This window comes from Canis lupus, chromosome 6 (genome assembly GCF_011100685.1).
Source record: "Canis lupus familiaris isolate Mischka breed German Shepherd chromosome 6, alternate assembly UU_Cfam_GSD_1.0, whole genome shotgun sequence".
Classification (NCBI taxonomy): Eukaryota; Metazoa; Chordata; class Mammalia; order Carnivora; family Canidae; genus Canis; species Canis lupus.
The window spans coordinates 17,245,234-17,270,335 of record NC_049227.1 but is presented as its reverse complement, the minus strand read 5'-3'; the positions used below and the strand labels follow the sequence as shown (position 1 = coordinate 17,270,335).

General features: G+C 49.4%; 1 protein-coding gene across 1 annotated transcript; it reads right to left on the bottom strand.

The window, feature by feature from the left end:
- Window positions 1-300: 300 nt before the first annotated feature.
- On the bottom strand, window positions 301-10,105 carry PRSS36 (serine protease 36). The gene is made up of 12 exons (XM_038541715.1): window positions 9,975-10,105; window positions 9,285-9,859; window positions 6,428-6,594; window positions 3,880-4,129; window positions 3,652-3,781; window positions 3,063-3,319; window positions 2,815-2,978; window positions 2,279-2,516; window positions 2,006-2,147; window positions 1,504-1,769; window positions 1,305-1,426; window positions 301-828 (listed from the first exon to the last, which is right to left on the bottom strand). Exons 1-12 carry the CDS (start codon window positions 10,103-10,105, stop codon window positions 550-552), a joined length of 2,721 nt encoding a protein of 906 aa, XP_038397643.1. The 3' UTR covers window positions 301-549.
- Between the last annotated feature and the right edge of the window lie 14,997 nt (window positions 10,106-25,102).

Sequence of the window (25,102 nt, the reverse complement as noted above, 5' to 3'; positions counted from 1 at the left end):
CCTCACCCTAGCCCTTGCTCTGGGTTGGGGGGAGGACAGTAGGGTCTGAGCCTGGGCTGAGGTGTCTGGCAGGTGCTAGGGATGCTGATTCCACCGGGGAGGTGACACACACCCAGCTGCCACCCCACCTCCCCCGCCCTGGGGCAGGAATGAAGGACAGCTGCCACGTTATCAGGGACACATTTCCTGGGAGCCCAAAGCCTGACTCACAGAGCCCCAGCAGGGATGGGCCCTACCCTGTGGGCTTCCCCCAGCCCCTTGGCCTGCCCCCAGCAATGACATAAGGCCATGTGTCTGTGTTTACACCTTTATTGTCCGCTTCCCGGTGCCCCCAAGGATTCCGGAGCCCAAAATAGCTGGGGAGGCCCAATTACCCAGAGCCAGAGCCGCTGCAGTCCAGGTGGGTGGGGCGGCCTGGAGGTTCGGTGCCAGTGGCGGGTGAGGGAACAAAGCCGGTTGGGCCACATTCCAGCTGTACTGGGTGGGAAGTGGAAGGCTGGAGGGAGTGGGGGGAGGAGAAGGAGGGGTGGCTCTCGGACCCAGGCCCCCTCAGCCCTGGATCAGGGGGGTCAGGAGCAGCAGGAAGAGGGCAACCCGAGGGGAGCCTGAGGCCCTGGCCATTTCAGGGGGGCAGAGGTTGCTGCCTTCAGGGGGCCAGTGGGGGTAGCCATTGGGAGGCAGGAAATGGGCTTCCTCCACCATCTGGGAGATCCAGGCCTCTTCAGGGCCAATGGCAGCGAACAGCTCCTGGCTCCCTCGAACAGCCATGCCCATGAGCACCCAGGAGCCTCCCTCCGTCTGGCACAGGAGCGGAGGTGCTGAGGTCACCTGCAGTATCAGAGCCAAGCCCCAAAGGGTCTCTTACCCTTCCTCCTGCTCCTCTCTTCTTAGAGTCCAGCCACAGAGCGCTGCTTGTCCCTATCCTCAGGCATCCGGGCCCCTGGTCTCTCTCTACAGTCCAGATGGGAAGCACTGCTTCTTCCTATTTGGGGCCCAGCACTCAAGAATTCCAACCCAAGGGCGCCTGGGTGGCTCAGTGGTTGAACGTCTGTCTGCCTTTGGCTCAGGTCACAATCGCAGCATGATCCCATGATCCCCACATCAGGCTCCCCGCAGGAGGCCTGCTTCTCCCTCTGCCCATGTCTCTGCCTCTCTGTGTCTCTCATGAATAAATAAGTAAAATCTTAAAAAAGAAAAAAAAAAAAAAAGGAATTCCAACCCAGCTCACTCTCTAGGGTCCTGCTGGGCTGCCCAGTGCTGCCTGGCTCCCCTCTCCCCACATGGGGATGCCCAGGCCCCTTTACCTCACATCTGTCCTCCTGACCCTCCGAATACAGAACACAGAGAGTCCCAGGGGGCAGGATGCCCTGATAGAGACAGTGACAGAGTCGTGGCATCAAGATAGAGACAGCTGCAGCCACGGGGACTAGAGAGAGGAGAGAGGGTTGTCGCAGGGCTTCTGGCCTTCAGTCACTCCTCACCCCTAGGACCCTGGGCTCTCACCTCGGTCCCGGGGGTCCTTCCAGCCCAGCACCCAACAGCTGGCCCCCAGGGGGATACCCCCTGGGTGAAGGCAGATGGGCAGGGCTGATGGGGAGGGTTCCACCCTGGAGTTCAGCTCCAGGAGGGCCAAAGGGGGCCGAAGTCCCAGGTGCCGGGGCAGGCGGATGCTGGTGACCACCCGGGATACCTGGTGGCCCTGTGGGAGGGGGCTGGCCCCCGCCCGGCCCAGGTACACTTCGATATAAGGCACTGTCGTGGAGCCTGGCCTGTTGGAACAAAGCTCAAAGTCATCCCCTGCTCTCCCAGTGGCCGTAAAGTCCTTCCCAGTGCAGAATGGGTCGTTCCATTGAGTATTCCTCCTGCCAGATCTCTTCTACCTCAAAACACTTGAGGCACTCCCCTGCACCGTAAGAGCCCCAAATGGAGAGTCCCACTATTGTTAAGAGCCCTTAGGCCCATCTCTCCATTTTTCCTTCTTGTCCAAGAGATGGGTGAGACCCACCTGAGGACACAGTGAGTGGCTGCCAGAACCCAGCCTGGGGCCACCAGGATCCCAGTGCAGACTCGATCTCCAGCCACGTGCACTTCTGCCAACCAGGGCCACAGGACCCCCACCACAGCGGGCTCTGGTCGCAGGCCACAGGCTAGGGAGAGGAGGTGACCACTTAAACGGGGGCTTCGCAGCTGACCCATGAAGACCTAACCACGGGTCTTAGCTCATGTAGGAGCCCCTAAGCCCCAAAGCCTCAGGAGACATTAAGCCCTGAGCCCTCACCACCATGTTCTGTGTGCGGGGGACAAGTCTGTGTGTCAGTCTCCTCCCCCTCAGAGCCCCAGTCCCAGGTCAGCTGGTCTTCTAGGTAGGCTCCGCGAGTCACGTGGCTGATCCACGGGCCATGGGTCTGCAGGGGGTGGAAGACTCTGGGACGCAGGCAGCCACTGGAAAAGTCGCTGATTCCAGCCAGGAACCAAGTCCCCTCCTCCTGGCACAGGAGGCTCCGATGAGAGTAGTTCTGCAATCAAGAGTGTGTGCGCGCCAGTGAGAGGCTCTCCAAGGTCCTGGGGCTTTCCTGCACCTCCCTCTCTCCCTCCTCTCTCTCTCCCACTCAGACATGACAAGCCCCACCTCCTCCACGCCACTCGCCAATACTAGTCTGCACAAGAAGTCAGCCCTCGCTTTAGGATTCTCTGTGAACCTAGGTGTAGCGGGGCCAGACGTCGCCCAGGGCCCATCTCAGGCCCCGCCCCGAAGTGCTCCAGGCGACCTTCAGGGCCCGGGCGCCCCGCCCCCGCCGCGCCCCCGCCGCGCACCCAGCAGCCGCCCGCCTCCTCCTCCTCCTGGTACGCGGGGCAGAGCGCGCGCGGCGGGTCTCCCGGCGGCGGCACGGACGCCCCCTGGCGGCCGTACAGGCAGTGACACCACCAGCCGCCCAGCAGCTCGGCCTCGAGCTGTGCGTTGGGGCCGGGCGCAGGTTCTGGAACCGAGAAGAGAGCGCGCCAGCGCGGCTTAGGAGTGAGTCCCGCCGCCTCCGTCCAGCCCGGCACCGCCCCCTGCTCACCCCCGCGGCCCCAGCGAGCCAGGCGGCAGCGGCTGCCGGGCAGGAAGTAGTGTTCTGGGTGAGGGAGGCACACTGGCCGTGGGGCCGTGCTCAGGTTCACCGGCGCTCGCAGCTGCAGCAGCGCCAGGTCCGAGGCGTCGTCCCACGAGGCGTTGTCGTGCGGCACGAGGCGCGCCACCAGCTCTGCGCGCGGACGCGAGGGCAGCAGCACGCGCCAGGTGTCCAGGTCGCGGGGCGGGCCATCTGAGTTGATGGGGCTGCGGGATGGGGGAAACTGGGGCCGGGGGCCGGATCCTGCACACTCAGCTCAAAACCACACACACACACACACACACACACACACACATCTGGCTTGGACTCGTGGCATCCCGGATCAAACTCATACTACCCCCTACCCGCCCCAGCTAGACTAGGATCCTACTTTGCGAGCTGGATCCTACACCTGCCAGTGAGACCCCACACTCCAGATAGATGTGCCCCTCCACCCCTACTCCTACCCTACACAGGGGAAGGGCTGAGGACAGGTAAATAGTGTCTCAGGTCGGGGGAGGAGGGGCAAGAATTTGTCTGAGACTGGGTTTTCACTCACTCCAGAAAGCAGCTGGCAGGTGCCAAGACCCAGCTTTCAGACACCAACGCCCCATGGCAGGGTCTGGATCCTGGCACCATCACCTGGGCCTCCCAGGGCCAGGCCCCTGGCCTTGGGGCCTTCCCGCACTCTGAGGGGTGAGAGGCCTGGGTCAGGGGGCCTCCCAGACCCCTACCCCAACTCAAATCTCCCATGTCCAGCTGCCATCTAGGGGTCCTGCTCCCTCACCTGGCAGAGCAATGCTGCAGTTCTGATCCGTGGGCTCCCAGGCACCTGACTGGGGCTCCCAGGACTGGGTGGGAAAGGCAGGCCCAGGCTCTGAGCCAATCACCTGTTCCCGTATCCATGCCTCATAAGGAGCCACAGCGGTGAAGATTCCGGGGCGGTTCCTCCGTCCACAGCCAAAGCCAAAGCTGGTGACTCCTGCCTGGAACCATCGGCCATCTTCCTCACAGACCAGGGGGCCCCCAGAGTCTCCCTGAGGATAGATAATTCAGTGTCAAGGGATCAGCCCAGGGACCCACCAGCTTACACTGGGTCACCTCACAAAGGTTCTAGACCTCTTCTTGTTGCCCAACAAAGAGCCACCTTCTAGAAATATGCCCTGTCTGAGCTTTGTCCTCTGCATTCCCTACAACTCTAAGCAGAAGAAAGCCTTGTAAGGCAGAAAGGCTGATGAGCAGCCAAAGTCAAGGGCACCAAGCTAATGCATTCAAGACCATGCTAGAGAGACCTGCAGGGCCCATTCAGAGCCAAATGATTCTTGTTCAATAAATGCCTCAAATCCCGTTCTGGATTTCTAAGTGCAACCACTTGTTGAAGCAAATCAGAGATGCCACAAGTCAGGAGGAAGAGGCTGTTAGAAATAAGCTGTTAGAAAGCAGCAAGCGGGGACGCTTGGGTGGCTCAGCAGTTGAGCGTCTGCCTTCCGCTCAGGGCATGATCCTGGATCAAGTGGGGCCTGCTTCTCTCTCTCTGCCTACGTCTCTGCCTCTCTCTGTGTGTCTCTCAAAAACAAACAAACAAACAAACAAATAAATAAGGAGGCAGGGGATTATGTCCATGGGTCCTGGAACCTTATAACTGGGGGGAACCTGGAAGGAAGGCTATCTAGCTTGAATCCATTGCCACCATGCATGCTTGAGCACCCTCAAAAATGTGTGCCATTGGGGGTGCCTGGGTGACTCAGTTAAGTATCTGACTTTTTTTTTAGATAATATTTTAAAAGAGTTATTTATTTATTTACTTGAAGATTTTATTTATTTGAGAGAGAGAGAGAGCACATGAGTTGGGGGGAAGGGCAGAGGGAGAGGGAGAAGCAGACTCGCCAGCTGAGCAGGGAGCCCAGATGCCAGAGATCTCCCAGCAGGAGATCATGACCTGAGCCCAAACCAGGAGTTGGACACTCAACCATCTTAGTCATCCAGACACCCCAAAGCATCTGACTCTTGATTTTAGCTCAGGTCATTATCTCAGGATGGTGGGATCAAGTGCAGAGTCTGCTTGTCCCTCTTCCTCCCCCCACTTGTACTCTCTCTCTCAAATCAATCTTTTTTTTTAAGCTTTTATTTATTCATGAGAGACAGACAGAGAGAGAGAGAGAGAGACAGAGACAGAGACAGAGACACAGGCAGAAGGCAGAGGGAGAAGCAGGCTCCATTCAGGGAGCCCGACGTGGGACTCGATCCCCAGTCTCCAGGATCATACCTGGGGCTGCAGGCGGTGCCAAACCGCTGTGCCACGGGGGCTGCCCTCAAATCAATTAATCACACAAAAAAATGTGTGCCATTGGAGGAAAGTTTCTGGGGAAAATAGTTAAAATATAGTATGTGTTCGCTTTCGGCAAGATATCTGGGAAATTCTCTTTTATAAAGGATTAATCCTTCTTTTTTAAATTTTATTTTTAAATAATTTCTGCACCCAACATGGGGCTTGAACTCACTACCTTGAGATCAAGAGTTGTACACTCGGGGCACCTGGGTGGCTTAGTGGTGGAGCATCTGCCTTTGGATCAGATCATGATCCTGGGGTCCTGGGATTGGGTCCTGCATCAGGCTCCCCGCAGGGAGCCTGCTTCTCCCTCTGCCTATGTTTCTGCCTCTTTCTCTGTGTCTTTCATGGATAAATAAATAAAAATCTTTAAAAAAACAAAACAAAATAGAGTCATACATTCTATGGACTGAACCAGTCAGGCACCCCAGATAAACTCATTTTTTAAAAAAAATAACTATGTGTTGAATATTTACTAAGTAACAGGTGCTGTATTGTGGACTGGGATGTGGAATAATAATAATAATAATAATAATAATAATAATAATAATAATAGCTAATACTTGTTTAAGCTCTTATTAAAAACCAAACACTGTCCTAAGTGTTTTTATATCTATAAATTCATGTGATCATCATAATTACCCTATGAGGTCAATAATGCTATCATCTCCATCTGCCAGGTGAGAAAGTCTGGACATCCAGAAGTTAAATAACTCAGCCAAGGTCACAGAACTAATAAGTGGTGGTGCTGGATTTCTAACCAGGCTGACTCACTCTAGAGTCTGACACGTAACCTCTGCACGGTGAACTGCCATAAGTAACAGTACCCTCTTGTCAAGTTCCAAGTTCTGTCCATTTATAATCTTCTCATCAATCCTCTTTAGCAATCATTAACAATCTTGCCCTCTTTTTGCAGAGAGAGAGATGAGATTTGTCTATTCCCCATGATTCCTATCAGGGTTTTGCCTGGCCCTGCTGGGCAGATGCAGGCCTCCCCCCTCCATACCTGGCAAGTGTCCCTGCGGCCCTCCGGGTAGCCAGCACACAGCATCCCTGGCAATAGCTGGAAAGTGAGGTTGAAGGGGCCAGGCCGGCTATAGAGACACTGACAGGCAGCCTCTCCCAGCAGCCTGAGCTCCACTTCTTGTAGCACCCATGGGAGAGGCAGGGGGTCTGCAGGCAGAACCAGAGAGCAAAGGCTGTGAGGCAGATATGAAGTCCTCTGTTCCCTAGCTCAGCTCTATGTCCTCCAGGTGCCTCCTGGGCATCTCTATCTAGACGCCCCAGGACACCCTCACCTGCTGAATTCAAAACCAGTTATTAGAGAACTTCTTCTTACACCCTCATCTCAGGAGTGGCCCCATCAAGCACCTGGTGAGAGCTTCCATGGATGGTAGTGCAGTGGAGAAAGGTATCCAGACAATAAATGATGCATGTGGGGCTAAAATCACTGAGCTCTGTGCCCCGATATGGATTGTGCCAATCTTGAGAGGGTACCCTTTTCAATAAAGGTGCCATAAAGACTAGCATGGCCCTGTACCAAGTTACAGAGCATGGAGTCTGGGTGTCAGCTTTGACCCCTGACTCAGCTTCCCCTCTCCAATCAGTTCCCAAATCCTGAAAACCTCTCATTGTGACTTCTTGCAATTTTCACTGCAATTGTCCTGGTTTAGAAAGCACAACTTTGGGTCTGGATGATTGGCCCAGGTTCCTCACTGGTCCATTCCTCACTCACCCTTCAGTTGTTGCTGACAGAGAAATGTTCTTTTTTTTTAATTTTTAATTTTTAAAAAATTTTAGGTAGGGGGGATCCCTGGGTGGCTCAGCGGTTTAGCGCCTGCCTTTGGCCCAGGGCGTGATCCTGGAGTCCTGGGATCGAGTCCCGCGTCAGGCTCCCAGCATGGAGCCTGCTTCTCCCTCTGCCTCTGTCTCTGCCCCTCTCTCTCTGTGTCTATCATGAATAAATGGGTAGAATCTTTAAAAAAAAAATTTTAGGTAGGTTGCACACCCAGCATGGAGCCCAACTTGGGGCTTAAACCCACGACACTGGGCTCAAGACCTGAGCTGAGATCAAGAGTCAGATACTTATCCAACTGAGCCACCAGGTGCCCCATGACAGAGGAATGTGTTTAAAGCTCAGCTCTGATCTTATCAAGAACAATCAATGGATCCTACTGTCTACATCCGAGGCCTACCCCTTTCCTGAGGTAAACCTGCCTTTTTTTTTTTTTTTTAAACCTGCCTTTGATGGAAACAACGTCTCAGAATCCAGGAACGTGTGGTGGAGGGTGTGGACAGAGCTCGTTGCCTCCCCACCCAGAATCCTGAGAGGTCAGGTGATGGTGAGGCTGTACTTGAGGGCTATCCAGGCAAGTTTGGGGATTGTCCTAGGGATCCTGGGAGCTGGTGGAGTACTCTGGCCCTTGGTTTGACCTTAGGGCTTTCATAGTCCAGCCCTAGCAACTTTTGTGACCTCTGTTGCCTATGCCTCTTCCATTCCAGCCTGGCAAGCTGGCCCTTCTCCATCTGTCATGTCTCATGTGAGTCCCCAGAGTGGCCTCCATCTCCCCACACTAGCCTGTTATGCTAACTCATGTCCTCTTTACAACAGCTCCCCAGAAATCTGTTCTGGATACCCTTTGTCAGGATGGTTTGGGCCCATCCCCATGGACTTCCTATGTCCTCAGAATGACCCTTTCAGGTCATCTCCTGCCCTGATGGGGCCCCTCTAAGCACAGGCTGTGGTATCTCCTCCTGAAGCACCCTTGCTAAAGCCCTGGGCACTGCACAGCACAGGTCTGATCACAGTAAATGCATTGTGGGGGCCTTGTTAACATGGAAAAGTAGCATTGGATAATAGGGATGATAGGGAATGGGAAAGTGCTCTATTTCCTCTCAAACCTTCTTCTTCTTCTTCTTCTTTTTTTTAAGATTTATTTATTTATTTATTTATTCATGAGAGACACAGAGGGAAGCAGAGATACAGATAGAAGAAGAAGCAGGCTCCTCACAGGGAGCCAGATGTGGGACTCTATCCCTGGACCAGGATCACGCCGTGAGCCGAAGGCAGACGCTCAACCACTGAACCACCCAGGCGTCCCTCTTCCAAACCTTCTAGTGTAATGTTTGCTCAATCTACTGAATGTATAGCTTGTCTACCTACTAGAATTTAAGCTCTGAGGCAGGGACTTTTGCTAGTTATGTTCACTGGCGTATCTCTAATGCCTCAGTGCCCAGCCCATTGAGAAGGTGCTCAAGAAATATCTGTTGAATAAATGAAAGATGAGCTGAGTGAATGAGGGTGAGTAGGGAAAAGACAGGAGGTGAGTAAGTAGAGGATGAATGAGAGAAGGGTAGGATGGGAGGAGAGGGACCGGAGAAAGGGGGGCAGAAACGGACATTTGCTGAACGCTTAGGATATGCCAGGCGCTGTGCTTTAGTGCACGATTATCTAGGGTAAAAGTACCTAAAGTGCATTAATTAGTATGTTCGGCACCGTGCTATCAACTTTACATGGATTTCCTCACTTAATCCACCCGACAACCCCATGCACTGGCACGATTTTCCTTAATTTTCAGAGGAAGCAATGGATTGGGTGAAGCGCTTTGTCTGAAACAGCCCAGCTAGGATGGGAACCCTGGTCGGATCCTAAATCCGGGAAAGAAAAAAACTGGCAGGAAAGGTGAAGAGGTAACGGGTTGGGTGAGTCAGTAGTCCTGGTCTGCGAGCCCTTAGCGGGGAGATAGAGGGAGACGGGCGGAGCGCTCACCGGGCCGGGCCGAGGTCTCCACCTCCCGAGGCCCGGCCCCGAGGACTCCTCAGCGGGCTCCGCGGCCGCCGGGACCCACGTCCCCGACACTCACCCGCTTCCTGGACGTCCCCCCAGCCGGTGGCCCAGCAGGTGGTGCCGTGGGCGAAGCGGTGCGAGGCGCGCGGGAGGCAGACGGGCCGCACGGCGGGGCCCAGCCTGGCGGGCGAGGCGAGGCGCAGCAGGGCCAGGTCGGCGCCGCGGTCCACGCCGCTGTAGTCGCGCGGCACGAGGATGGCGGCCACCGCGCGCACGTGCGCGCCGTCGGGGGCCGCGGCCTGGGAGTGCGCGCCCAGCAGTACCGACCACGCGGCCGCGGGCTCCAGGGTCCCGTTCCTGCGCGGAGGCCGGGGCGGGAGGGGGGAGGCCGGCTGTCGTGGGGGTAGGGGCTCGGAGCCCGCGGGAAGGTGGGGCCGGCGGGAAACCTGGGTCGGGATTCGGGGCTGGAGAGATCCGGGTTCAGATAGGTTCCCAGAAAGAGGGAGGCGTGGACCCGATTCCCAGCTGGTTGGTTGGCTGGGGGACCCGGACAGACGGGATTCAGGGTCGGATGTCCGGTGGAGTGGTGGGGCGGGCCTGCAGGCGGCGCCCACCGCATTGGGAACCAGGGCGACCCCGCCCCGCAGAGCCCTTGGGGCCGGGGGGGCGGGGGGGGGGTGGCGGGGAGACCCGCGCCGCGCCGGCTCAAGCCGCGGGGCAGGCGGGGCTGGCTGTGGACCCGGGTGGGCTGCGGGCCGATACTCACGTCACGAAACAGTGAGCCGCCGAGAGCACCCAGGAAGGCGCGACGAGGGAGCCCCCGCAGATGTGGCTCCCGCTCTGATGCAGGCTCACCTGCCACGGCCAGCTCCCCGGCCGCGCGTCCGAGCCCCCCATGATTCGGGCAGAGGGCTCAGGGCGACCGCAGTCTGCATGGGGGCACCGAGGAGGCTGTCGCCTGCCGGCCGCCCGACGCCGGGGCACCCAGGGAGCTCAAGACGAAGCCGTCTCCCACCCGGCCTCAGTTTGCCCCTCTGAACAAGAACAGTGAGGACCTTGGCACGTCTAATTTTCCAGTGACTTCCACCTCCCTCCTCGCCTAGCCAGCCTTGACTCTCCTTAGGATCTGAGGAACTCCCCACTCTTCCTTACCTAGATCTTCAGGTTCTTCTTGGGTGGAACTGAGAGCTGAGGGTTAGAAGGTAAAGAGAGGAAGGTACTGGTGACTTCCAGCCCGCGACACTGCTCAGCCCCACCTTCCTGTTCTTAGGCCCCTGCCCCCTTCCCTTCCCAGTCCCTGGGCGTTCAGTCCCCTGCCAGTAGGCATGTTACCCCTCCTGTCTTCGCTGCCTCCCACATGACTCCCCACCACCCCGCAACTGCCTTACCTGAGTTCTGGAAAGCTCCTGGGATGGGGCTGATGGCTAGAAAGAGGGAAGCAGGGAGAGGCTAGAGATCTACACTTTGATAAGCCCTCCCTGATGCCCTCCCAGCAAGCTCCATCTCCCTATGACACCCAAGCCTCTTTCCCCTCTCAAACACTATTCCTCTCCCTTCTGACATCTCACTCCCTCCTCCCCTTCCTCCTCTGACCCCCCCATTACCCACACAGAACCCAGGAGTCCTGGTTTCCAGCTCCCCAGATACTAGGACCCTGGCCCATTGTAGCCATCTCCTGTCTCCTGAAGTTACCGAGGATCACCAGTGGAAGGAGCAGGTGGTGGGACATGGCACATTTGAGTCAGCTGGAGGCACGGAGATGGGTGAAGGTCTGCTCCCAGTCACAGCTCTGTCACTGCCTAGACAGCCCGTGTGACACCTGATGGTCCCAGGAGCAGCCCCACCCTCCCTGGCTGGAGCCCATCTCTGGCAATCTGAGAGGATCTGGGGCTGGAAGGGGAAGTTAGGGAGCCTGTAGGCCCCACCCAGAGCCCTGTGAGCATCTCACATCACTGGAGGCCCAAGGTGGGGGTGGGAGGCAGATGTCCTAGCTCCACGGCGCTGTTGAGTGGGCGATGGAAGAGTGGAGAACCCTGTGGGCAAAGGTGGGAGGAGAGGACAACCAAGGTGCTGTGGGAGGCCTCCTTGGTGAGGCCAGGCCGTGGGTGAACCCAGGCCCTGGGGACAGAGGAGGTGGCCCCTCAGTGGCGTGACTCACCTGAGACCTCACCTCTGTTCAGGGTGTGCCTTACCCCAAAGGCTTGGTCCTTTCTTCTCACACAGCTCTGGTTACTGGAGTTGCTGGCCAGGTCTGGGAAGGGAGCCCTAGGGAATTCAATCCCATCCCAACAAAAGGATCACAGATTTCCGGCAGGTTGGGCAGGGCTGAGGATTCTGGGAGGGGGCTGGGCAGGCTGGCAAAGCCAAAAAGATAGCACCCTTTTCTGTGTTAGAGTACTCTCAAGTGTTGTCACTCTTTGTGTGACCTTGGGAAAGTCACTCAACCCCTCTGTGTGTTTCAGTAGGAGGCCACCTAAGAAACATGTGGTGCCTCAAAGAGGAATTGAGAGGAATTTAATGAAGGAACTATTTACAGAGGTATAGGCAGGGTTCAGGGAACCACCAAGGGATGGTGAAGCATCTTGAGGTTAGCAGTAATGGAGACGCAGAGAGGGAGCACACGCTGGAAGCCCAAAGGGAGAGCTGTAGCTGGAGGAGAGGCTGATGAGTCGGGAGCTCCCTCCATGGAGGAATGCAATCTTTATCAACCTGTGGCTCAGTAGGCAGAGAGCTGGGAAATAAAAGTCCCCATCTCACTTTCCTCCTACCCTCTGATCACCTGCCAGCTCCTCCCGTCCCTGAAACTTCCCAGAAGCCAAAGTGATGCGGAGCCTGCAATGTGGCCTGTGAAGGTCGCTCTGGGGGAGCAGATCAGGATAGAGAAGGGGTGGAGAGTAGACCTGGAGAGTCACAGAATAGCCACACTCAGGTTTCCCCTGCTACCCACAGCAGAGCATTTCTTCTTCTTCTTCTTCTTCTTCTTCTTCTTCTTCTTCTTCTTCTTCTTCTTCTTCTTCTTCTTCTTCTTCTTCTTCTTCTTTCTTCTTCTCCAAGATTTGTTTATTTATTCACGAGAGACACACAGAGAGAGGCAGAGACAGAAGCAGAGGGAAAAGCAGACTCCTCAAGGGGAACCTGATGTGGGACTCGATCCCGGGACTCCAGGATCCCGCCCTGAGCCGAAGGTAGACGCTCAACTGCTGAGCCACCCAGGCTTCCCAAGTAAAGCATTTCTACAAAAACTTTTGGGGCAGCCCTGGTGGCTCAGTGGTTTAGCACCACCTTCAGCCCCAGATGTGATTCTGGAGACCCAGGACTGAGTCCCGTGTCGGGCTCCCTGCATGGAACCTGCTCCTCCCTCTGACTCTCTCTGTGTCTCTCATGAATAAATACATAAAGTCTTTAAAAAATAAAAAATGTATAAGTATATTTTTAAAAAAGAAAACTTTTGGAAGCAGAAATGGCATAAAGCAAAGAAACAATTACTATCAGTTTATATGGAAAATATTTTTAACATTCCCAGATCCAAAGATCACCTCTCTTGGGCTCTTCTTTCTTTTTTTTTCAAAGATTTTGTTTTGAAATGATCTCTACACCCAACGTGGGCCTCGAATGCACAACCCCGAGATCAAGAATTGCACGCTTCACTCACTGAGCCAGCCAGGCACCCCTCTCTTAGGCTTTTCTGATACCTTAGGACATATCTTGGTAACAAATGCACAGTATAAATTGAGATCAAGCACAGGTGCTCGTACAGTTCAACACTATGACAGCTTGCTGCTAAGATGCTGAGTGTAGTTCCCAGGGTAGGAGATCTCAGGGTGCTTGCTGCCTCTGTACAGCTGGCTGCAAAACAAACACTGAGGGCTATTTTCACTTTTCACCTTTTTTTTTTTTTTTTCGAAAAAGTGAAGATCCTCTTTGGATTTCTTTCGGTTGGCGAAAACAAGTACTCACGTAGGCCTTTCCTAAAAGCCAAGTGGCATAATGCATACTTTTGAAAAGCATGGGATACCCATATATTGATTTTCTTACCAATAATATAGGCTAATAATATACAACTCTAGTAGTCCAGTTTCCCTAGAAAATAGACGTCTGGGCAGAGCCCACATGTTTGTGCCTTACTGGGAGGTACAATCCCAGGGCAGCAAGAGCAGAGGGGATGAGATGTGATTAGGAAGGGAGGAAATACAAACACAGGGATGCACAATCCACTGGAGTTAATTGATAAACTTGCTAACTTTAGCAAGTCCACGGAGACAATGAAGGTAAACTTGGTGGCAGACTCATTAACACAATCCTGGAGTTTCCTTTTTTTTAATCCTGGAGTTTCGATTTGCTTGTTTAAAAGAAGCTCTATGCCCAACGTGGGGCTTGAATTCACAACTCCAAGATCAAGAGTTGCAATTCTTGGGGTTTCTAAGTCCCCTCAGACATTCATTCGTAGGCATTTGCCTCTCCAAGGATAAAGGACCATTTATACAACAAAACACTCAGCAAAATGAGGCAATGGACAAAGATAGGAAAGAAGAGAGAGGGTATAGTTTGGTGAAAGCAAAACACGCATGCCATGAACACACTAGCCTACAAACTACTGCAATTCAGTAGTTCTCAAACACTTTGGTTTCAGGACCTCTGTACAATCTTAAAAATTATTGAGGAAACCAGAATTTTTGTTTATTTGGATTCTATCAATGTTTACTGCCTTTGAAATTAAAACTCAGAAACACTTAAAATTACTTATTAATTCACTAAAAAAAATCTGTTACCGGTTAATGTAAGTAACATTTTTAATGAAAGATATTTTTTCAAAAAAATAGTGAAAGAATGACATTGTTTTAAAAGTGAAAAGAGCAGGGGAGCCTGGGTGACTTAGTGGTTAAGCATCTGCCTTTGGCTCAGGTCATGCGGAGCCTGATTTTCCTTCTGCCTCTCTCTCTCTGTGTCTCTCATGAATAAATAAATAAAATCTTGGGGATCCCTGGGTGGCTCAGCGGTTTGGCACCTGCCTTTGGCCCAGGGCCTGATCCTGGAGTCCCGGGATCGAGTCCCATGTCGGGCTCCTGGCAAGGAGCCTGCTTCTCCCTCCTCCTGTGTCTCTGCTTCTCTCTCTCTCTCTATGTCTATCATAAGTAAATAAATAAATATGTAAAAAAAAGTAAATAAAATCTTTGAGAAAAAAAGTGAAAATAGAGACATTTTTGCAAACCTCGCTAGTGTCTGGATGAATAGACTACAGCTGGATTTCTCATATCTGCTTTTGCAGCCAGCCTTTTGAAATATCATTAGTCAAGTAGCCTTTTGAAACCTGTATTGTACACTTGACATCATGAAAATACTTTTGGCCTTAGGCACCCCTTAAAATGGTCTTGGGAACCGCTTCAGAAGTTCCCAGACCATATTTGAGAACTGCTGCTCTAAGACAACAATTTTTTTCTTTTTAAGTAAACTACATCCAATTTGGGTCTCAAACTCAAGCCCCTGAGATCAAGAGTCACATGCTCTATTGTCTTAGTCATTTCAGAAGCCCCTAAGACAATAATTCTTAGCCCTTTCTCCAACTCAGCAGACCTGAAAAATAGGGTTTGTTCCTTTAAGTATGTTGATGCAAAATGAACAAACCTTTCAGAATCCCTAAAAGTAAGAAAGAGAATTTTATTTGAGCCCAAGTTAGGACAGCAGCTTGGGAAAGGCTTCCCAGTCTTCACAGGGAAGAAAGTGCTCCAGAGAATGAACAGTTCTTACAGGGCTATCTACTTTTTTACATCTATAGAAGTCAAAAATTATAGATTAATATTTAGGCAGAAATCACAAGTTTTAATGTCAAGAAATTCAAGGAGTAGGAGCACTGACCATATCTTACGAATAAGATGGCTTTCTTTTAGGCTACTCATTTACAAAGGAGGTGTTCTTTTATGCTGTGTGGGCCATAAAATAGGCTTTTGTTTATTTGTGTTAATCTTTTTTTTTTTCAGTTATTTGTGTTAATCTTTATAAAGATTTTATTTTTGAGTAATCTTTACACCCAACACAGGGTTCGAACTCACAACTCCAAAATCAAGAGTGATATGCTCAGGGTACCTGGGGGGTGGTTCAGTTGGTTGAGTGTCCAACTCTTGATTTCAGCTCGGGTCCCAATCTTTGGGTCATGAGATGGAGCCCCATGTAAGGCTCTGTGCTCAGTGAAGAGTCTGCTGAAGATTCTCTCTCCCACTTTCTCTTGCTCTCAAATAAATAAATAAATCTTTTTCTTTTTTAAGATTTTATTTATTCATGAGAGACACAGAGAGAGGCAGAGACACAGGCAGAGGGAGAAGCAAGGAGTCTGTGGGGAGTCTGATGCAGGACTCAATCCCAGAACCCTGGGATCATGACCTGAGCCAAAGGCAGATTCTCAACCACTGAGCCACCCAGGTGTCCCAATAAATCTTTTTTTTTTTTTAAAGATTAGTAACTCTTAAAAACAAACAAAAAAAGAGTCTCATACTCTACCACCACCTGAGCCAGCCAAGTGCTCCTGGTTTTTGGTTTAAATAAAATTTATGTAGTCATGCTGACTTAGAAATCTAAAATGGCTTCCCTTATATATCAAGTCTTTAGAGAGTTTTATCTGTCATCAAATAGCACAGTGGCTCACCAAAGCCATGGATCTTGTGAGAGGAAGGGGAACACTTTCCTCTAGGGAGACAGATTGAAATTTCTGAGGGGTGTAAGCTGTAAGCACATTTTGCAAAAGCTGCCCTGAGGATTCTGGTAGTTATTCTAGCCCAAGATATGCTTGCTTGAGAATCACTGCTCTAAGCTTCCTAACAGCCAACAAACACAAATACGGAAACCCAAGCAGAGTCTTTCTTCCAGATACTAGGAAAGAAAATAATTTTCTGGGGTGCCTGGCTGGCTCAGTTGGTTGAGTGTCTGCTCTTAGCTCAGGTCCTGGTCTTGGGATCTTGGGGTCCAGCCCCATATTGGGCTCAGCCAAGAGCCTGCTTCTTCCTTCCCTGCCTTCCACTTGTACTCTCTCTCTCTCTCTCAAATAAATAAATAAATAAATAATCTTTATTAAAAAGATAATTTTCTCCTGCAGGTTCAAATGGAGAGGAAACTGATGTAATGAAATCTTCCCCAACAACACCATTATGGCAAAAGCAACAGAGAGTTTCATGAAGCTGGTTTTCATAGTGCCGCTTAATGGCAGCCAGTAACCCCATAATCAAACCACAAGTCAATAAAATAATTGTATGGTGGTTGCCTCTGGGTAAGAGGCGATACATAGACACATAACGCAGTTCTCTGCTGGTCGGATCAGTGGAAGGGGAAATTACACATCAGCTAATATATTCATTTTCTATTGCCGAGGTAACAAATAACTATACAATTAGTGGCTTAAAGCTACGCAAGCTTGTTATCCTAATTCAGAGGATTAGGAATCTAACATGGAGCGGCGCCTGGGTGGCTCACTTGATTAAGCATCTGTCTTTGGTTTAGGTCATAGTCCCAGAGCCCTGGGATTGAGCCCTGCATCAGGGAGCCTGCTTCTCCCTCTGCCTCCCCCACCCCACCTATCATGCTTGCCCTCTCTCTCTCTGAAATAAATAATTAAAATCTTTAAAAAAAAAACATCTGGGATCCCTGGGTGGCGCAGCAGGTTGGCGCCTGCCTTTGGCCTAGGGCACGATCCTGGAGACCCAGGATCGATTCCCACATCGGGCTCCCGGTACATGGAGCCTGCTTCTCTCTGCCTGTGTCTCTGCCTCTCTTTCTCTCTCTGTGACTATCATAAATAAATAAAAATCAAAAAAAATATTAAAAAAAAAAAAATAAAAAAAAATAAAAAAAAATAAAAAAAAAACATCTGACATGGATCTTGCTGGTCTAACATCACCCTAGGTGTCATCACGGCTGAGTTCCTTCCTGGAGGCGCTAAGGGAGAATCCATTTCCTTGCCTTTTCAGCTTCTAGAGGCTGCTCTCATTCATTGGCTCCTTGTTCCCTTTCTCTTTGGAGCCAACAAGGTTGCATCTCTCTGACCCTTTTTTATTTTTATTTATTAAAGATTTTATTTATTTATTCATGAGAGACACACAGAGAGAGAGAGAGAGAGAGGCAGAGACACAGGCAGAGGGAGAAGCAGGCTCCATGCAGGGAGCCCGATGCGGGACTCGACCCCGGGACCCCAGGATCACCCCCCGAGGCCAAGGCAGACACTCAATCACCGAGCCACCCAAGGCGTTGTCCCTCTGACCTTTTTTTTTAAAAGTAGGCTCCAGGGACCCCTGGGTGGCTCGGAAGACCTTTCATTTGTCTTCACATCTTTCTGTCTGACCAAATCAGGAAGGGTTCTCTGAGTTTAAGGATTCACATGATTAATGGGCCCACCTGGATCCATACTCTCGGGACGCTTGGGTGGCTCAGTGCTTGAGCATCTGCCTTTGGCCCAGGGTGTGATCCTGGAGTTTTGGGATCGAGTCCCACATCAGGCTCCTGCGAGGAGTCTGCTTCTCTCTCTGCCTATGTCTCTGCCTTCTCTCTGTGTCTCTCATGAATAAATAAAATATTTAAAAATAAATAAAGATCCATATTCTCAATCACATTTGCAAAGACCTTTTTGCCATGTAAGGTAAAATATACTTTAAAAATAAATAAATAGGGGCAGCCTGGGTGGCTTGGCAGTTTGGCGCTGCCTTCAGCCTGGGGCATGATCCTGAGACCGGGATCGAGTTCCACATCAGACGCCCTGCATGGAGCCTGCTTTTCTCTCTGCCTGTGCTTCTTTCTCTGTGTGTGTGTCTCTCATGAATAAATAAATCAAATCATTTAAAAATATATAAATATATAAATAAATAATAAACAGGGAAACCTGGGGTGGTTCAGTTGGTTGAGTGTCTGCCTTCAGCTCAGGTGGTGGTCTCGGGGTCCTGGGATTGAGCCCCACATTGGAGTCCCTGTTCAGCAGGGAGTCTGCTTCTCCCTCTGCCTCTCCTCCCCGCTCATGCGCTCTTTCAAATAAGTAAATAAAATGTTTTTTGAAAATTAAAATAAATAAATAAAATGTAAAAAAAAAGAAAGAAAGAAATGTAGCAGTATTGGCTAAAGCTAAGTGCAAAGCTGTATTATGATCTCCAAATACTTCTATGATTACATATAAGAGAAATGAGTGCACCAAAAGACATGAACATAGCATAGTGCCCATAGCATCTTTATTCACAAGAGCCCAAACCCAGAAACAACATAAATGTCTAGTAACAGGAAAATTGACAATTTATTATTGTGGTGCATTCATACAAAGGAATACTATGCAGCAATAAAAAAGAATCACTGATATGTGTGACAATATGAATGAATCTCACAGAAATTATGTTCACTGAAGAGAAGTATCATACTGTATGATTATATACAACTTAAGAAAAAGCAAAGCTAGGACACTTGGGTGGCTCAGTGGTTGGACGTCTGCCTTTGGCTCAGGATGTGGCCCTGGAGTCCTGGGATCGAGTCCCACATCAGGCTCCCCTTGAGGAGCCTGCTTCTCCCTCTGCCTGTGCCTCTGCCTCTCTTTCTCTGTATGTCTCTCCTGAATAAATAAATAAAATCTTTAAAGAGGAGGGGAAAAAAGGGGCAGCCTGGGTGGCTCAGGGGTTGAGTGTCTGCCTTGGGCTCAGGGCGTGATCCCGAAATTCTGGGATCAAGTCCCACATCAGGCTCCCTGCATGAGTCTGCTTCTCCCTCTGCCTGTGTCTCTCATGAATAAATAAATAAATAATCTTAAAAAAATAAAGAGGGGGAAAAAAAAGAAAAACTAGGGGCATCTGGGTGGCTCAGCCTGTTAAGCGTCTGTTTTCCGGCTCAGATTCTTATCCCAGGTACTGGGATTGAGCCCCGAATGGGGCTTCCTACTTAGTGGGGAATTTGCTTCCCTCTCTCTCTCTCTCTCTCTGTAACCCCCACTTCCGCTCTCTCTTCCTCACTCTCTCTCCATCTCGAAAAAATAAATAAAATCTTAAAAAACAAAAACGAAAGAAAGAACAAACAAAACTAATTGATATTGATAAAAGTCAGAATAGTGGTTACCTCCAGTGGAAGTATTGACCAGGAAGGAATATAAAGGAACTTGCTAGAGTGCATGAAAATTCTATATCTTGATCTGGGTGTTGGCTACACAGGTGTACACAAATGCAAAATTTCATTAAGCTAAACCTTTAAGATTAGTACACTTTATGAGCTTTACTGTCTGCTTATTATGCCTGAATGAAAAGAGACAAAACACACTTTGCAAGTAAGTGAATTCCAAGGTCAGTTAAGGATAAACTGAACCAGATCCAAAAGTGCTTTCCTAGACCACAAACTTTGGTAGAAGGTGGCACATTACATCAGATACACAGGGGAGTATGTTATATAGTTTCTGAAAGTTTAGCCAAAATCATGAGACCCTTTAGCAACTGGAGAAACAATAAAAGCATGCTCAAGGGGGATCCCTGGGTGGTGCAGCGGTTTAGCGCCTGCCTTTGGCCCAGGGCGCGATCCTGGAGACCCGGGATCAAATCCCACATCGGGCTCCCGGTGCATGGAGCCTGCTTCTCCCTCTGCTTGTGTCTCTGCCTCTCTCTCTCTCTCTCTGTGACTATCATAAATAAATAAAAAAAATTAAAAAAAATAAAAGCATGCTCAAGCAAAATTGTTGCTATTACATTCTTGATAAAAAAAGATAATTTCTTTAAAAAAATTTGGAAACATGTTACTTATTTTCTGAAATGGCTTTCTCACTAAGAAGGTTGTTATTATCACTGACCTAGAAAAAAAAAAAGACCTTCTTCAGACAATCCTTTTAAAAAATATTGTTTCTCTTGTAGGTCAATTACTTCTCAATAAAACTGGAAGAAGAATATTCTTTCTCTCAGCCAAGCTTTTGAAAGGTGCTGAATGGAGGGAGCAGGAGACCGTTTCACAGGTAAAGGGCAGAGCCACATCTAGGTCACATAAGCTAAGGTGGGCAGCACTGCATCTCTTTGTGAAGAGAAGATGTGCACAAATTTGAGGTTATTCCACTTCTGGTCAGGGTTGCTATGTGAAAATCCTGTGGGCAGGACCATATACCATATGTCTTCTCAGAAAAGAATCTGGAATATCTGCTCCAATTAGTCCCAGAATGAGTGTCATTAGAGAGCAAGCCTACAAATATTCCAGTTTGGAAAATGTTAAAGCATATGTAACCCCATTGAAGGCTGCTAGATAAGATAGAGGATATTAAGTTAAACCTCAGGTAATCAATTAATAATTTTCTTTAAGACTCTATTTATTTATTCATGGGAGACACCGAGAGAGTCAGAAACATAGGCAGAGGGAGAAGCAGGCTCCCTGTAGGGAAGCCTGATGCAGGACTTGATCCCATGACCCCATGATCACTCCCTGAGCCAAAGGCAGATGCTCCACGACTGAGCCACTCAGGGGTCTCTAGATGTAATTGTTGTTCTGTGTTTTTATTTGCTAAATCTGGCAATGCTATTACGTTGGCCATGATATTGTCATGCTGAGTTACTGTGTTGTCATTTCTGCTTGGAAGAATGAAACTTTCTGGAGTGGGCTCCAACATTGCTTGAGGTAGGATCTAAAATGCACGGTCCATGTCCATGTTCCTCGGTGGAGTGATCCTCTGAATGGGGATATTTGAAAAATTATTGATAAAGTTGACATATTGACTGTCCTCTGAAGCCTAGTTAACTGGTAGGAGCCTCCTCGTGCTCCCTCTTGTGGCAGGAAGAGTAACTACTACTTCCATTTCACTGTCACACCAGCACCACCTGCCTCCATCACCTGGTCTCCAGGGATCTTGCTGGTACCACATCCCCAGGAGTCTCCCAACCTTTCTCTCAATATAGCCCCTGAGCAGCTGAGGACTATTGAAGCCAGAAATTGCCCTAGGACTCAGCATTTTGGTCTCCAATGAGTTGCCCTGCTTTAAGAGTACCTCACCTTGGGTCACCTGGGTGGCTCAGCGGTTGAGTATCTGCATTGGGCTCAGGGTGTGATCCTGGGGTCCTGGGATAGAGTCTTGCATTGGGCTCCCTGCGGGGACCTTGCTTCTCTGCCTCTCTCTGTGTCTCTTATGAAAAAATAAATAAAATCTTTAAAAAAAAGAGTACCTCATTTTATTTATTTTAAAAGATTTATTTATTTTAGAAAAGGGAGGAGAGGCAGAGGGAGCCAGAGAGAAAGGTTCTCCTGCACAAAAGGGATGAGTGTGGCTGAGCCAGTGCATTCCCTGGGGGTGAGAGAGGAAGCCAGGAGAGGATGGAGGTGAGGGTGAGATTTTTTGAGAAGTGGCTTGAAGCAATAGGGCCCTGACTTGGAGACCTGAGCCAGGAAGATTTCTGGACTCCTCTGGTAAACATGGGGCATGAGGCATGATGGAAGCTCAGATTCATAGCATAGCAGCTCTCTCTCCTGCTGATTGTTTTTGTTTTCTGAATTCTAAATGTCTAAAATGAGTGTATGAGGGAGCACTTGCCTGGCTCGGTCAGTAGAGCATGGGACTCTTGATATCAAGATTGTGAGTTCAAGCCCCACGTTGGGCTTAGAGCCAACTTAAAAATAAATAAATAAAATGAGTGTATGAGGAAGAAAGCTGTAGGTAACAGAAACCCATTCAGACTATCTTACTACAGAAACAGGTACAGGGATGCCTAGGTGGCCCAACAGTTGAGCGTTTGCATTTGGCTCAGGCGTGATCCTGGGTCTGTGATGGAGTCCCACATCAGGCTCCTTGCGGGGATCCTGCTCCTCCCTCTGCCTACGTCTCTGCCTCTCTGTGTGTCTCTTGTGAATAAATAAATAAAATCTTAAAAAAAAAAAAACAGGTACATCATTATCAGGATATTGACGATGTCTCAGTGAATCCCAAGAGCTCCCCAAAGACTAGAGCTACATATGCTGGACTTCTAGACCTGTACTATCCACTACAGAGGTCACCACATGTGGCTGCTAAAATTAAAATTAAAATTGATTAAGTGGAAATTGAAATCCATTTCCTTAGTCACACTAACCACATCTCAAATGCCCAATACCACACGTGGCTAGTGGTTCCCACACTGGACAGCAAAGATGTAGAACGTTTCTTTCCCTTTTTTTAAAATTTTTTAAAATTTATTTATGATAGTCATATCAGAGAGAGAGAGAGAGAGAGCGGCAGAGACATAGGCAGAGGGAGAAGCAGGCTCCATGCACCGGGAGCCCGATGTGGGATTCGATCCCGGGTCTCCAGGATCGCGCCCTGGGCCAAAGGCAGGCGCCAAACCGCTGTGCCACCCAGGGATCCCTAGAACATTTCTTTATTGCAGAAAGTCCTACTGGACAGCGACTGTTCTAGATTATCTATCCAGCCTACAATAACCATTGTTCCAATCCACTTCCGTGGTCCACAGGAGTGGGATCTTGGCTATGACATAAAATTTTAAAATTATTTGCCACTGCTTAAAACATTTTCTGTGGGTGGAGGGCCTAGCTATCGCAGTTGGAAAAGCATGTGACTCTTGATCTGGGGTTCCTGATTTTGAGCCCCATGTTTAGAGATTACTTAATTAAAAATTAAGTAGAGATTACTTAAATAGGGATCCCTGGGTGGCGCAGCGGTTTGGCGCCTGCCTTTGGCCTGGGGCGCGATCCTGGAGACCCGGGATCGAGTCCCACATCGGGCTCCCGGTGCATGGAGCCTGCTTCTCCCTCTGCCTCTCTCTCTCTCTCTCTATCATAAATAAATTAAAAAAATAAAAAAAGATTACTTAAATAAAAAAGATTACTTAATTAAAAAAATAAACTTTATGGGATGTCTGGGTGGCTCAGTTCGTTAACCTTCTGACTTTTTGTTTCAGCTCAAGTTGTGATTTCAAGGTCATGAGATCAAGCCCCATGTAGGGCTCTGCACTCAGTGTGGAGTCTGCTTGTCCCTCTCCCTAGCCTCCCCCTAAAATAAATAAATAAAAATTTTAAAAACCTAAAAAAATAAACTAAAAAAAAAATCTTCTGTGGCTACTCAAGGCTCTTATAATTAAATTAAGTGCCTTAATATGGCCTACAATGCCCAGAAGAAATGTCCTTCACTCCTTTTTCCAATATCATACTATCAGCCATTTTGGAAGACACAACCTTGGGATGTCTGGGTGGTTCAGTGATTGAGGGTCTGCCTTCGGCCCAGGACATGATCCTGAAGTCCCAGGATCGGGTCCCGCTTCGGGCTCCCTGCCTGGAGCCTACTTCTCCCTCTGCCTGTGTCTCTGCCTCTTTCTCTTTGTGTCTCTCATGAATAAATAAATAAAGTCTTTAAAAAAAAAAAAAAGGAAGACACAACCTCTCTTCCCTGGCAAGTTATTGGCCCAGAACTATTGACTCAAGCTGGGCTGATCAGAGTGTTAGAATGGATGGTGTTCTGCAGCTGATCTTGGCTGGCTCTGCCCTCAGATAGATCATTATTTCTCATAGTTCTTTACAGAAGAGCACCTGCTTTGTATCTTGGTTTTGGAATTCGGTTAGCTCCTTTGGTAGTTGACCTATCCTAGAAATGATCTTAAATTTCTGATCACTGAAGTCCACTGCCTGGATTAAGTTAGTACAGGAACTGTCTAGGGTATGACAGGCCCATTTGTACTTAGCTCCAATTAGCTCATAGCAGAAACCATGTGGCTTTCTGATCCCGTTTTGCTGTTCCACAGAGGACGTCTCTTAAGAGATTTGGCTATAATCAGGGATTCCAACTTGATTTTTGCCCTACTTTCAGATTGATTAAAAAAAATTTATTTATTTATTCATGAGAGAGAGAGAGAGAGAGAGAGAGGCAGAGACACAGGCAGAGGGAGAAACAGGCTCCATGAAGAGAGCCTGACATGGGACTCAATCCCAGGTCTCCAGGATCACACCCCGGGCCGAAGGAGGCACTAAACCACTGAGCCACCCGGGCTGCCCCAGATTGATTTTTATAATATATCATAGTTCAGGGACACGTGGGTGGCTCAGTGGTGGAGCGTTGTCTTTGGCTTAGGGTGTGATCCGGGGTCTGGGATGGAGTCCCACACCAGGATCCTTGTGGGGATCCTGCTTCTCCCTCTGCCTGTTCTTTGCCTCTCACTCTCTCTCTCTCAGTGTCATTCATGAATAAATAAATAAAATCTTTAAAAAATTAAAAAAAAATATAGGCCACAGCTCACTGGTTTTAATTCTAGTTCAGGAGTTGGTAAACTGGCTCTCTGGCCAAATCCAGCCATCAACCTGTTTTTGTAAGTAAAGTTTTATTGTAACACAGCTACTCCCATTCATTTACTTATTGCCTCTGGCTGCTTTTGTGCTACAAAGGCAAGGTTGAGTACTTGTGACAGAGATCTTTACAAAGCCTAAGATGTTTACTATCTATGCTTTACAGAAAAGGTTTAATATACTCTTATTCTTGATGGTCAACTTGTAGACCAAATTCCTATTTGTTTATTTATTATTATTATTATTTTTAAAAAGATTTATGTATTTATTTATGATAGACACACACAGAGAGAGAGGCAGAGACACAGGCAGAGGGAGAAGCAGGCTCCATGCCGGGAGCCTGACACAGGACTCCATTCTGGGACTCCAGGATCGCGCCCTGGGCCAAAGGCAGGCACTAAACCACTGAGCCACCCAGGGATCCCCTATTATTATTATTATTTTAAAAGATTTTATTTATTTATTTGAGAGAGAGAGAGAGAGAGTATGTGTGAGCTGGAGGGAGAGGGAGAGAGAATCTGAAGCAGATCCTGCACTGATTGTAAAGCCCAGCTTGGGGCTTGATCCCATGACCATGAGATCATGACCCGAGCTGAAAACCAAGAGTTGGCCTCTTAACCAACTGAGCAACCCAGGCACCCCTAAATTATATCATTTCTA